The sequence below is a fragment of the Sciurus carolinensis genome, chromosome 1 (genome assembly GCF_902686445.1).
Source record: "Sciurus carolinensis chromosome 1, mSciCar1.2, whole genome shotgun sequence".
Taxonomy (NCBI): Eukaryota; Metazoa; Chordata; class Mammalia; order Rodentia; family Sciuridae; genus Sciurus; species Sciurus carolinensis.
In genome coordinates this window covers 67944608-67957655 of record NC_062213.1, presented here as the reverse complement: position 1 = coordinate 67957655, position 13048 = coordinate 67944608, and the positions used below count along the sequence as shown (strand labels likewise).

The following is a 13048-nucleotide window of genomic DNA, read 5'->3' as shown; positions in this document are numbered from 1 at the left end:
TACAGATGTGACAAAGATGTGCTTTGTTTCTGTTGAAACATTTCAGATATGTTTGGAGCTAGTACCCTGAGAGGCGGAAATAAACAGACACAGATTAAATACTGTTACAGTAGACATTCAGTACCAAAAATCAGTTATTTTGGGGTTTGAATTTCCTGGGAAGGTGGCTTTTAATGTAATTTAAAATGAATAATCCCTTTCCCCTCTACTCTAATCCCTTTTCTTATTTCCTGGATTAGTCTCCAGTTCCCAAACTAGTTCCCACCTGATTTCTGTACCATGCCCAGGGATTGTGCCTTTTTAACTTATTATTTTTAGAGAAGTTTCAGTTTCACAGTTAAATTAAGAGGAAGGTATGGGAATTTCCTATATGCCCCCTACCTCACATGTGCATAGCCTCCCCCATTATCACATCCCCCACTACAGTGTTTCATTTGTTATATTGATGAACCTACATTAACATAAACACCCAAAGTCCATAGTTTTACATAAGGGTTCTCTCTTGCTTTTGTACATTTCTATGGTTGTGGGCAAATGGATAGTGGCATTTATCTGCCATTAAGAGTCATACAGATTATACCTTAAAAATCCTCTGTTCTGGGCTGGGGAGATAGCTCAGTTGGTAGAGTGCTTGCCTTGCAAGCACAAGGCCCTGGGTTCGATCCCCAGCACCACAAAAAAAAAAAAAAAATCCTCTGTTCTGTGTCTATTCATCCTTTCAATATGTTCTCCTCCCAACTCCTGGCAACCATTAATCATTTTACTCTTTCTCCAGAGTTTTGCCTTTTCTAGAATGCCAAATAGTTGGATACATACAGTGTGAAACTTTTTCAGATTGCTTTGTCAACTTAGTGATGTGTATATAAGTTTCCTCCATGGCTTTCATACTTGATAGTTCATTTCTTTATAGTGAGTAAAAATATTCCATTGTCTGGATGTACCAGTTAATCCATTTATCTACCGAAGGATATCTAGATTGCTTCTAAGTTTTGTCAGTTATATATCTGCTATAAATATCCACCTGCAAGTTTTTGTGTGGACATGTTTTTAATTCCTTTGAGTAAGTACCATGGAGCACAACTTATGGATTATGCAGTAAATGTTTATTTTAGTATTGTAAGAAATTGCCAAATTGTTTTCCAGAGTGACTGTACCATCTTGCATTCTCACCAGTAATGAATGAGAGTTCCTGTTGCTCCCATTCTCACCAGCCTTTGATGTTGTCAGTTTTCTGGAAGTTGGTCATTCTGATAGGTTTGTATTGGTATCTTCTTGTCTTAATTTGCTTTTCACTTGACATATGGTAGGCAGCATCTTTCCATATACTTATTTGTCAACTGTATAATTTCTTTTGTGAGTTGTCAAGATCTTTTGCCCATTTTTAAATTAGGCTATTTTTTAATATTGAGTTTTAAGAGTTTTTAAATATATTATAGGTAACAATCCTTTACTGAATGCCTTCCCCCACCCACAGGGTTTTTAAATTTTTTAATTATTTATGTTTTCTAAGGATTAAACACTAGGGGAGCTTAACCACTGAGTCACATCTCTAGCTCATTTTATTTATTTATTTATTTATTTATTTATTTAATTATTTTTGAGACAGGGTCTTGCTAAGTTCCTGAGGCTGGCTTTGAACTTGCAATCCTCCTGCCTCAGCCTCCTGAGCCACTGGTATTACAGGCATGCATCACAGCACCCAGCTTACTGAATATCTTTTGCAAATACTTCCTTCTAGTTCATGACTTGTCCTCTATTCTCTTGACATTCTTTGCAGGAACATGCCTTTGGTGTATCTACAAAGTCATCACCACACCTAGAGTCACCTAGTTTTTCTTCTGTTATCTTCTAGAAATTTTGTAGTGTTGCATTCTACATGCATGGGTTTTCTTTTGTGTCTTCCTGTTAACTTCCACCTTTAGGTACCATTGTTCTCAAATAGTGGTACCCAGTTCTGTGCTCCTGCTGAAGAAAACTTACAGTTCTTTCAAGCCTAATTCCTTTTGTTTGGGACAGTCTTGTCCTTATTTCTCTTTGTTCTTTGTTGTAAATCTTCGATCCTCTCTCATTGCCATATTAGGTTAAGAGTGAATACTGATAACTTACATCTACTTTATAATCTGAGTAGGATCCACTAGTCTTTGATATGTGAAGGAAATAGGATTCAGTAACACTTCTTTTTTAGAGGCGAAAGCAGAAGAATTTTTTACCCTTCTTATTTATTTATTTCTTTTTTTTTACTGTTTCAAAGATGAGTAAGATTCAGGACAGTAATCAGCATATAATAGATTAAATGACATAAAAAAGTAAAGGGAAAATTGCTTTTAAAAAGTCTTGAGTGATGACTATTTATTTATTTATTTATTTATTTTTGCAGTACTGGGATTGAACCTGGGTGTTTTACCACTGAGCTACATCTCCCACCCTTTTTATTTTTTATTTTAAGGCAGGGTCTTGTTAGGTTGCCCAGGCGGCTAGCCTTGGTTTCGCAGGTCTCCTGCCTGTTGGAAAAAGTCATGTGCCACTGCACCCAACATGTCCATTTATTTTTAAGGAGCATTTTTTTTTATTCATTGTACACAAATTTTAAGAAGTATTTGAATCAACAAAATTTTAACGTAAGAATTTGGGTGATTTTCCACCACAGAGTGCCACTTATATTCCTACTTTTTATAGCTCCAAATTTAAAAAAAAATTTAATCTATAAATGCTTTTTGAAAAAAGATAAACTCCCCCTTCCTTTTCTAAAACCAAGGTCCTTAAACAGCATCATTTCTTGTGTCTTCTTTATTTCATAATTTAGCCCTTGGTTGTCTTTGTGATGGGGCCAGCTCTCTACCAAGCTATTGTGTAGATGCCTGCATGTGATGTTTCAAGAGAGGAAAGTCAAGAGCCTGGTGCTCCTGCCATTGCTGCCCAAACTCCAACTCTTCTTGGTGACAGAATCAAAATCTGCCTTTGCTATGAGAGGATGCATACAATAGTAGGATAAGAAATTGAGGGACATGGTGTGAGTTGGGCTCTTGGGTCAGGATGCTGCCATCCACAGCTGTGTAATCATTTGGAAGTGCTTTTCATAGCCTAGCTTTCTTCTTCATCTATAAAATGGGAATAATGATATTTACCTCAGAGGTTGCTGTGTGGATTGTGTGAGGTGTTAGATGTGGATGCTTATAACAGGCCTGGTGGTAGTGCTCAATAAATGCTGGTTTCTTGATCTCACTACTGTTGACATTTTGGACCAGATTTTTTTATTTTTTTTTTCCTATAGACCCCCTACAACAAAAACAATGCAGTCCTGGGCCTTGTAGATGCTTAGCATCTTTCCTGACCCCTGCCTTGCTGCCAGGTTAAGAGATCTGAAAGTCTCCAGACATTGCCAAATATCCCCTCAGGGCAAAATTGCCCCCAGATGGGAAGCATTATATAGTATTTACTAGTTATTACATTACCCTTGCAAATTCACTGTCCTTCCTAAGATCTGGCTGACCTCTGAAAGTCTTTTTCGACCTATTTATTTCTGTCTTGTTGGACTTGTCTGAATTGATTCATGAGGTGGATAGTCAGATTAATTTTTCCATTATGGGTTAGCATCTGATGAATTTGTCTCTTTGGGGCCTTGTGACCTACTCCTGAGCAAGTCAGCTGCTCCTGTATGTTATTATCTTGTGCCTTACCAGCAGAGTAGAATTTGATCTTTTTCCTGTTTTTTTTTTTTTAATTTTTAGTTGTAGATGAACACAATACCTTTATTTTATTTATTTATGTGGTGCTGAGAATCAAACCCAGTGCCTCACGCATGTGAGACAAGGACTGTACCACTGACTGTACCACAACTCCAGCCCTCCTGTTGCTTTTTGAAAAGCCCTGCATACCTATGAACCTCTCAGAAATTTTCAATTTTTCTTCCCACATGAACAACGTAGTTTTTTGTCCTGTTATTTCTTATTTGTGAGTTTTTATGTCAGTCCCCGTCTCATTTTATCCTATTTGGCTACCTGACCAGAGGATGATTTCATAGAATTTTAATTCCTTTTAGTTTCATAGAATAATTATACATTAAATTCATAATAATATTAGGGTTAATTTTTCACAATTTTACTTTTAACCACTTAGAAGTTAGTTTATGAAAACTGGGCGTGGTGTAATCTGTAGTTTATAGTCCCAGATATTTGGGAGATGGAGGCAGGAGGCTAGCTTAAGTCCAGAAGATCAAGACTAGCCTGGACAATATAGTGAGACCTTTTTCTGTCTCAAAACACAGAAATGTAAGGTTTTAAACCTTCATTCATCCCTAGAAGACTCTAAAGCATATACGTGAAGGCAATATGATCTAATGAGCCCTGTAATCAGACTACCAGGTTCAAATCCTAACTCTGCCACCATGGAGGTCTGTACCATTTATCTCTGCAATTCACATGTACCAGCCAAACCTGTATACACCCAATCTTGCTTTTACTATACTGAGTTAGAATGCTGCTGTGCATGTCCGGTTTTGTGATTTGGAGAATCAAATAATGATTTGTTCATGATGAATGTTCTTACTGCCCAGTTTCTTGGTTTTCCATAGGCAACTATCTAATTTCTCCCAGGGCCTAGTAACAAGTCAGAAACCAAATGAACAGTAGTTGTTAGCAAACCCTAAGGGATCTGCAGCCTTTATTCTCCTGATGCTTATTATAGGCCCCCTTAACAAATCCCTATTAGGTCATTTCTCCTACAGTTGGGTGTGCTAAGGCAGAGACTCAAGGGTTAGAGCAGTTTTCATTGTTAGAGAACCCACTCTTTGAATAGGCTTCAATAAAAACTAACATCTTCATAGTTTTCTAGTGGATGGGTCAGAACAGCATGTCCAATTAGGAAGCACACAGTTATTTTTCCTGTTTCTCAGCTAAGTAAGGCAAGGTATGGCTGTTTCTCTCACTTGAGATAGGACATCCTGCCTCAGACAAGTGGAATTCTAAAAACCACTGATTTGGAGATTCCTGAACTTCCATGAAATTTTTCTCCTATCCCTTCACTTGTTTATGTGTTTCTACAGGTTTCCGGGGTACTTGGTACTTTTTGCTCTTTATGTCCAATTAAGGCAGTGCCATAATGTAGTATATCAGTGTGGTGATCTATGGACCATCAATATGATCACGGCCCCCCAGACTATTTTATTATGACAATTCAAACATGGCCGTCAGGTTAGACAACAAAAGGGATTAGGTATTCATGGCAAACAATTGCTCATTGTCCTTGCTGATGCTATGAGAAAAGAAAGCATTTGCCAGGTCACTAGTCATATATCAGATACCAGGGGTTGTGCTGATTTTCTTCAACCCAAAATATCACATCTAGAATTGCAGTTGCAGTTGGCATTACTATCTGATTAAATTTATGGTAATCCATAGTCATGTTCTAAGATGTTTCTGGCTTTGGTTCAGGTAAATAGGTGAGTTAAATGGGGATACGACAGAATTTAACACCCTTGCAACCTTCAAGGGTTTTTTTCCCCCCTTAATTTTAGTTGGACACGATACCTTTATTTTATTTATCCATTTTTATGTGGTGCTGAGAATTGAATCCAGTGCCTCACACATGCCAGGGAAGTGTTCTATCACTGAGCCACAACCCCTTTCAAGGTTTTGATAGTGGTATTGACTTCTGAGCTCACAGGGATGTGGTATAATTTTTTGTTACTTTCTTAGTTGGGACAGGGAAAATAGTTATAAGGGCTCTACACTAGTAACCAAATTGACAGTAGTTGTTGTCAAACCCTTAGTGGGTCTGCAACTGTTATTCTTCTCTTGCTGCTGGTCAGAGGCTTCTGCATGGCCCTTTCTCCTGTAATAACATAGGGCAGGGAGCCAATGTGGGGATTTTAGCCAGTTAATATTGTATTTATTTCCACTAAAATTATAGGACTAGGAAAATAAACAAAAGGCAAGGTTATGATTCCATTGGACATACTGTAAGATACCAAGTCCAGCTTCATCTCTCACCTTATCTCTGGGAGACCCACTATCACTGGTGGACCACATTTTGGCATTAGTGTCAGTTCGGAGGTAGTATCCCATCCCGTAACCTATGGAAGGATAATAGATTTCCCTTGGTTCAGTGGACAGTAATCCTTGGGAATTGCTGTGGATCACTCTTCGGAAAAGCCTGGAGAAAAATCAAGAGTACACGATTATGGCCTTCTAAAGGGTTACAATTTTAGGTTTAATTGTAGTCTAATACTGTTTGAATGTACTCCATATGTGTTCCTAAGACTGCTGCTGGTAAAAGTTGTTGAGATTTTGCAGATTTTTTTGGTATAAAGGCAGTCTTCTTTCAGAGTAGGACTTGAACTTCTTTCTGGGTTATTTAGGGTTATGAGGCAATAAAGGGTGGTGGGAGTAGGTAGTGAAGAGAATTGGGGTTCTCTTGTAAAACAACCTCAAAGGGTTTTATGGGTGCATTGGTAGTCTCAGTATCCTCAGGGATGCAGGTAACTGCTTTCAGCAGGGAACTTGAGCTAAATTGGAGTTCAGTTTTTTCAGTGTCATCTGTGTCTTCTCAGCTGTCTGAGTCCATGTTTCTGAGTTATTTTGCTTTCTAGCCAGTGTGCCTTGTGTTAGTGTATGAGACTTTGCAGTGTTGTAAGTTTAATTAGCTCTGCAGTTCTTCTAGTCTTGATCCTTAGTCCTATCAGCTTGGCAGTTATAAGAGATAATAGACTCTCTAAAATAGCCATCTATTCTACCCATTTATTTGGGAATTCATGGCTTTCAACTTGTCGTTTGCTTTGTGCACATTCTCAAGAACAGCCAGAAGTAATTTCAGCCCATGTTAAAATCTTTGAAGTGAGCATTTTCATTAGCCACTTGGATTTCCAACACCCTGCCCTCCATCTGCACTCCATCCTGTAACACCATGCACAGGAGGTAATTGGAATGATCATGATGTCACTGTGTGCCATCCCCTTCTTCCTTGGGAAGATTATGGGGACACTTAGCAAATATATATCTCACTTTTGAGGTTCTGTTTCCTAGGATCATTGTTGGTACCAGTTAACTGCATTGGTCACAAGTCATACTCAAGTGTAATGAAGGAGTCTAACAAAGGAATGTTTATTAAGGTGGTGTGGGCAGGGTTAAGGCAACCAAGGCATGGTGAAGCACCCTCATTCCCAGCAAGGTCATGAGCCCATCATTACTCCTAGACCTTCCAACTGTAGCTGGGGTAAAAGGGGCTGCCTGGTAGACACTGGCCTTAGATAGAGAAATCCTTTTGCTTGTCCAATAAGGATCAAAGGGATAATATACTTAGCATCTCAGTGCCCCTGCCCTGTTCTGCTAGCGCCTCACATTGACTGAATCTAACCAGAGGACAAGGGCAGAAGGTGGAAGGCCTCTGTGTATAGTGCATACAGGTCAGCTTTCTGGGATGTGGCAGGGTGGAAAAAGAGTGATGATTGGATGTGGAAGGGCAAATGGAGAATATCTAAATGTAGCACAAAGTGTAACCTCTGACCAGGTTTGAGTGTGCACCTTGAATGTAGGCTCCTACATTTAACTTCCTGCTCTACCTTTAATTTTAGATGTCCCCTGGGCTCTTTGTATGAAACAGCTTTTTCAACCATTTCCCCCTCCTTCTTTCCTGATTCCCCTCAATGTGGTATCTTATTGTGCCTTCCAAAGGGAAGGCCTGAGGCCTGATGTTTTCCTGTAATTCTGCTATGGGTTATAGCACAAAAGGCACAAATGTTTAAATTCATATAGAATTAAGCACCACATTCTCAAGGGATCCCCTTTGCTTCTGGGCAAGAGAGGGCTATGGTGGGTCATGGGGCTCTCAAATAAAGCTAATCCAGATTGGGAAATTATCCAGGCATACAGACCCTTTAAAAGGTATTATTTGGTGTCAGTGAAAACTATGGTCTGCTGTGTGTAACAAAGGTGACATTAGTGTGACATCTCAAGCCCTTTGTTCATGGGTGGAATGATTTTAGCATATTACATTTGTTTGTTGTGAAGATCTATTACAATGTCTCTGATCCCTAGTCCAGTGCGTAAGAATTGTCCACAGTCTTCCCCACCCCTCAGTACTGGGGATTGAACCCAGGAGTGTTCTGTCACTGAGCCACATCCCCACTGTTTTTATTTTTTTTATTTTGAGACAGGGTCTCACTAAGTTGCCAAGGCTGGCCTTGAACTTGTGATCCTCCTGCCTCAACTGCCCAAATTGCTGGGATTATAGGTGTGCACCACTGGCTTCATCCAGTTTTTAAAGCATAACACAGTGGTTAAGAGTTAGGACTCTGGTGCCAGACAGCCTGGGTCAAAATTCTGGATCTGCAAATTATTTATCCTCTCTGTCTCTCAGTTTTCTTACTAGTAAAATGGAAATAAAGTTACCTACCAAACAGGATTATAATCTGAATTGTTCAGCAATCACATCTTTGGTTTGACCTGAGACAAAAAAGTCTGAAAACCATACTTGGAGTGTTGGATTGCTCATAACCTTCTTCCTCTCATCTCTACTACATGTGGAGGTGTCTCTTGAAGGGTGGGATAAGGTGGATCCTGTGCCCTCCCACTAAGGCTAATCTACTTTAAAAGAGCCTTGGGCTCCATCCCCTTCAATATTAACCAGTACCACAGTCTACCACTGTGACAGGAGGGCAAGCCTCTGATCATCAACCAGAACTCCTTTAGTGAGAATTAACCTTTAGTCCACATGAACTGCAGCATATAGACTCCTGGAATTTCCAGGTAGTAAGGAAGGTAGATAGGATGCAACTGTTTGATTGTGATAGTAATACAACAGGAACTAAATCTCTAGCCTGGGCTGATATTTATGAGCAAAAATAAATTCCTGCCAGAATAAACATCAAATGGGTCCTATTTACAAAGAATGGCAAATCTTAATAGTATTTTTAAATTGTCTTGCTAATCAATTCTTTTTTTTCCCCCCTGTTGGTTAAGGTTGCATGATGGAATTTGAACATTACTTCAAGAGGTTTCATGTTTTGGATTAGTTAATTGTGCTCATCCTCTGTTGATTATTTCTTCGGACTCATTTTTTGGTTTTTTTGGTGTCCTTTTGAGTCATTAAACACAAAGAAATCATATCATGGACTACAAAGAAAACTGCCCAAGTGTAAGCATTCCCAGCTCTGATGAACACAGAGAGAAAAAGAAGAGGTTTACTGTAAGTATGTAACATAAAGCATTTGGGGAAATTTTTATTACAAAAAATAATTTCCATTTCTGTTTTTGTTCTTCCCTAAGCTAAAATGCCTCCCCTTCCTCCATTTCTGAATATCCAGATTGTATTTCTTATGAGTGATGTGTCCTCCACAGAGCCTACCCTGCTACTTTAACAAAAATAAAATTTCCTTTTTTAGTGCAGATTTTTACCTATTTACCTATTTCCTTGGAGAATGTTACAAAACTATCTCAAAACTTCTTTATCAGAAAATGTATGTGTGTGGCCAGGTGCAGTGGCGCCCGCTTATAAACCCAGCAGCTCTGGAGACTGAGGCAAGAGGATCACAAGTTCAAAACTAGCCTCAGCAGTTTAGCAAGGCCCTAAGCAACCTAGTGAAATCCTGTCTCTAAATAAAATGTAAAAAAGGACTGGGGATGTGGCTCAGTGGTTAAGTGCCCCTGAGTTCAATCCCCAGTACCAGAAACAGAAAAGAAATGTATGTATGTATACATACTGGTCTACACACTGATAATTTTATTTATGCTGTCAGGTGTTGTTGACCATGTTAAGAATTATTGTCATGAAGTTTCCATAGTATCTTTTTTATGACATTTATTACTTTCTATTTTATCTTTAATATTTTATTTTAAAATATTCCACTGTTTTATCTTTATTTCATCTTAAAGGCAAAGTCCATTTCTGATTTCATTTTTTAATACCATAGTATATCTACTGTAGGACTTTATAAAGAGTAAACCCAATGAATATTTCCTGAGTCAGTGTTATTAGTGACAATTAATAGAGAATAGACACTTTTTAAATTAGCGTAATGAAACATACAATATTGTATTTATTTCTGGTAGTCCAGTTAGTATATACAAAGATCATCTGCCCTTCTGGAAAAAAAAAAGTCATTTATCCTGTCTGTAAGTGATCTGGTTTCCTTATAAATTCCCCTCTGCTGAATGGTGTTCAGAAATTCATTTAATAACTTAGTTCTGTTTAACACTTCTTTTGATCTAGGTAAAAAATGCCCAGGTTGTGTTCTACTCTTTTTCTTATTTTAACACACTTCTCCAGGTTGTCATCTTTTTTTTTTAAATATATTTTTTTTAGTTGTATATGGATACAGTGCCTTCATTTATTTTTATGTGGTGCTGAGGATCGAACCCAGTGCCTCATACATGCTAGACAAGTGCTCTACCACTGAGCTGCAACTCCAGCCCCAAGGTTGTCATCTTAATTTATGGGCAGGAGGGTATCTCCTTTCACAGTGTTGATTGAGTAGGTGACTGATCTTATGGTAGCCTAGAGAAATCTCTTGTATTCTGATCATCCCTGCAGATCTTTGCTGTTCTAGCTGTAGAGTGGTTGGTCTTGTACATATCCAGATGTGGCTTAAATGATCCAGCCCTGGGCATTTTATCAGTTCTGTTGCTGGCATCTGTATCTGATGGATTAACTTGGGATCTCTCCTTTGCTAGCTTGTCCAGGGTCCTAAAGGGGCCCTCTGCTGACTCAGGGCTTCAGCTCTCAGTAGCCCAAGAGCCCCCTAAGGCTATGACACAGAAGCCACTTTCAGTTCAGAGTCCATGTCACGTGGGAATGAGGAAAGCCGAAGAATTAAACGAAACCCTTAGTCTGAACACTGTACTCTGCCTTCTTAACTGTGGGAGTTAGGTGCTCCCAAATGGTGACTTTCTCCCAAGAAAGGAAGAAGAGAAACAACCTCTCTGCTCTCTGTTCTCCCTTCTTAAACATACCTCTCACATCCTGCACTGAAGTGCAGAGCAGAGGTTGGTGCGTATGTCTATTTACCTCTTTCATGTGTGCTGTCAGTCTCTATATCGGAGGGATAACTTAAACAGTGTATATTTGTTACACATCAATATAAACACATTTTTAACAATATCACATTAAAGGTGAACAAGGGTTGTTAAATCTTGGATAAAATAGGGGAGTGTGTGCAAGTTTTCTTCCTTCCTGTTCCTTATTTTTACCTTTGGGCCATTCTCTACTTCAGGGACTTTACCTCCTGCCAAGTTTGACAGAAATTCATAACATTGAAAACGTGGACTGTTGGTTATGTCAGATGTCCTTTGATTTTTCAAGGTATAGCTATTTCCATGTTTTCTGGGAAAGGGTCAGGGAATACTTCAACAACTTTCTTACCTAGCTGTGCCCACATGTGCTCTGAGTTCTCAGAAGCCTTGTCCAAATCACCGTGTTCATTTACTTCCTTCAGATTCCCAAATGTTGCCTTCTTAGAGAGACTCTTTCTGACCTCTTAAAATATAAAATAGCACCTTCACCCCACCCCCAAACACCCTTTCTCTCTGTCCTGATTATGTAATTTTTTAATAGCTGTAATCACCACCTGACATTTGGCATTTATTTACATGTGCTTTGCTGCTAGAAAGCAAGGTCCTTTGAAGCAGGAACTTCCCTCACCATTATTTCACCAGCCTATAACAGAGATAGTAGATGTTCAATAAGTATTTGTTGAATTCCCGTTGAATGAAAGTGGCAGTACTAAGTTCATGTGTTAATTACTGGGTCACAATAGTGCTGTCCTCAGTCCTCAAGAAACTTGGTTCTAGTGAGCACAGATAGACCCCTCATCCCCAACACAGACTTTCTCTTCAGCTTCGGAAAGTCCAGATGCCTGTGGAACAGAAACAGACATTGTGTTACTGAGTATTCAATAATATTATTATGCTCTTCTCATACATTTTTTATGTAACTTCCATATCTTCATGCATTGCATTCTAGCATGTCTTGACTTAAACCAAGTCTACATTGTATTTTCATTTATCCATTTGACAAACTGTCAGTGAATTCTATATTATTCCAGGTACTCTTCAAGGCAGTAGAGATACAGTGCGTAACACAGCTCTAGCTCTCAAGAATTTACATTTTGGTGGGCAAACAGATACCCAAGTAAACACTCAAATAAAAATAATTTCATATTACAATAAGTATTGTATTATTTTCTGTGAAATCCTGTTTTTTTGCCAATAAAAATATGTTTTTAAATTTTAAATAGTTTTTGCCTGTTTTATTAGAACTTACTTAATAAGCACTTGTTTATAACCATACTGGTAGTTAATAATTTCCCAAGGCCTTATTTCCTGTAAATATATTTGCTGCAGATCCATTCCAGCCTGGAACCTAAGCTTGGTTGTATTCTTGGCTGTACTTGGGAGCTAGGGGAGGACACTTGACATTTCTAGGGACTACTGTCCTCACCAGGAAATCAACATAAAGAATTTAAGAAGCTTGGCGGATGTGGTGGTGAACTCCTGTAATCCTAGTGACTTGGGCAGCTAAGGCAAGAGGACCACAGGTTCAAGGCCAGGGTCAGCAACTTAGTGAGACCCTGTCTCAAAATAAAAAATAAAAAGAACTCCCCAGCTCTTGTGGTTCAGTGATTAAGCACCCCTACATTCAGTTGTCAGTACCAAAAATAAAAAGAAAAGAAAAGAAAGGAAAGGATTTAAGACGCTCACAATCATAAAAACTTAAGGTCTTTGTCCTTCCATAGCAGTGCTGCTTCCAGGCCTGTCAGATCCTACATGCTATATGATATATAATCTTATCATAGCTTCACTGGCATCTCGACTAGGTCTTCTGCCCTTTACTTCTGCACTCTCTCTTGGGGGAGTGTTACCTGACAACTAATTCTAACATGTTACACCCAACAACTCCCTCTAAGACAGCTCAGTGTCTTCTTGGTTAAGATCAGAAGAACCAGATTACCTGTAATCTCATGGTACCCGAGTGCTTTTTTTTCCATCTGAGTGATATATATCCTATATCCCTTGTCCAGGTGACTGACACCAGTGACTTTACTTCACTTTCCAGCTGA

At 38.8% G+C, this 13048-nt stretch overlaps 1 protein-coding gene across 8 annotated transcripts in view; it reads left to right on the top strand.

Annotated features, from left to right (window-relative positions):
* Sgk3 (serum/glucocorticoid regulated kinase family member 3) overlaps positions 1-13048 on the top strand; it is a 110974-nt gene that overhangs the window by 53294 nt on the left and 44632 nt on the right. For 3 of the 8 annotated variants that reach the window (XM_047516956.1, XM_047516912.1, XM_047516922.1), the window contains exon 2: positions 8955-9180. The exons of 3 other annotated variants lie outside the window; for them this stretch is intronic. In XM_047516956.1, coding sequence (XP_047372912.1) covers positions 9103-9180 — 78 coding nt within the window. In that variant the 5' untranslated portion in view covers positions 8955-9102. Of the gene's footprint in view, positions 1-1143; positions 1255-8954; positions 9181-13048 lie in introns of those variants that run through there. 2 more of the 8 variants (XM_047516931.1, XM_047516973.1) reach the window with 2 other exon arrangements.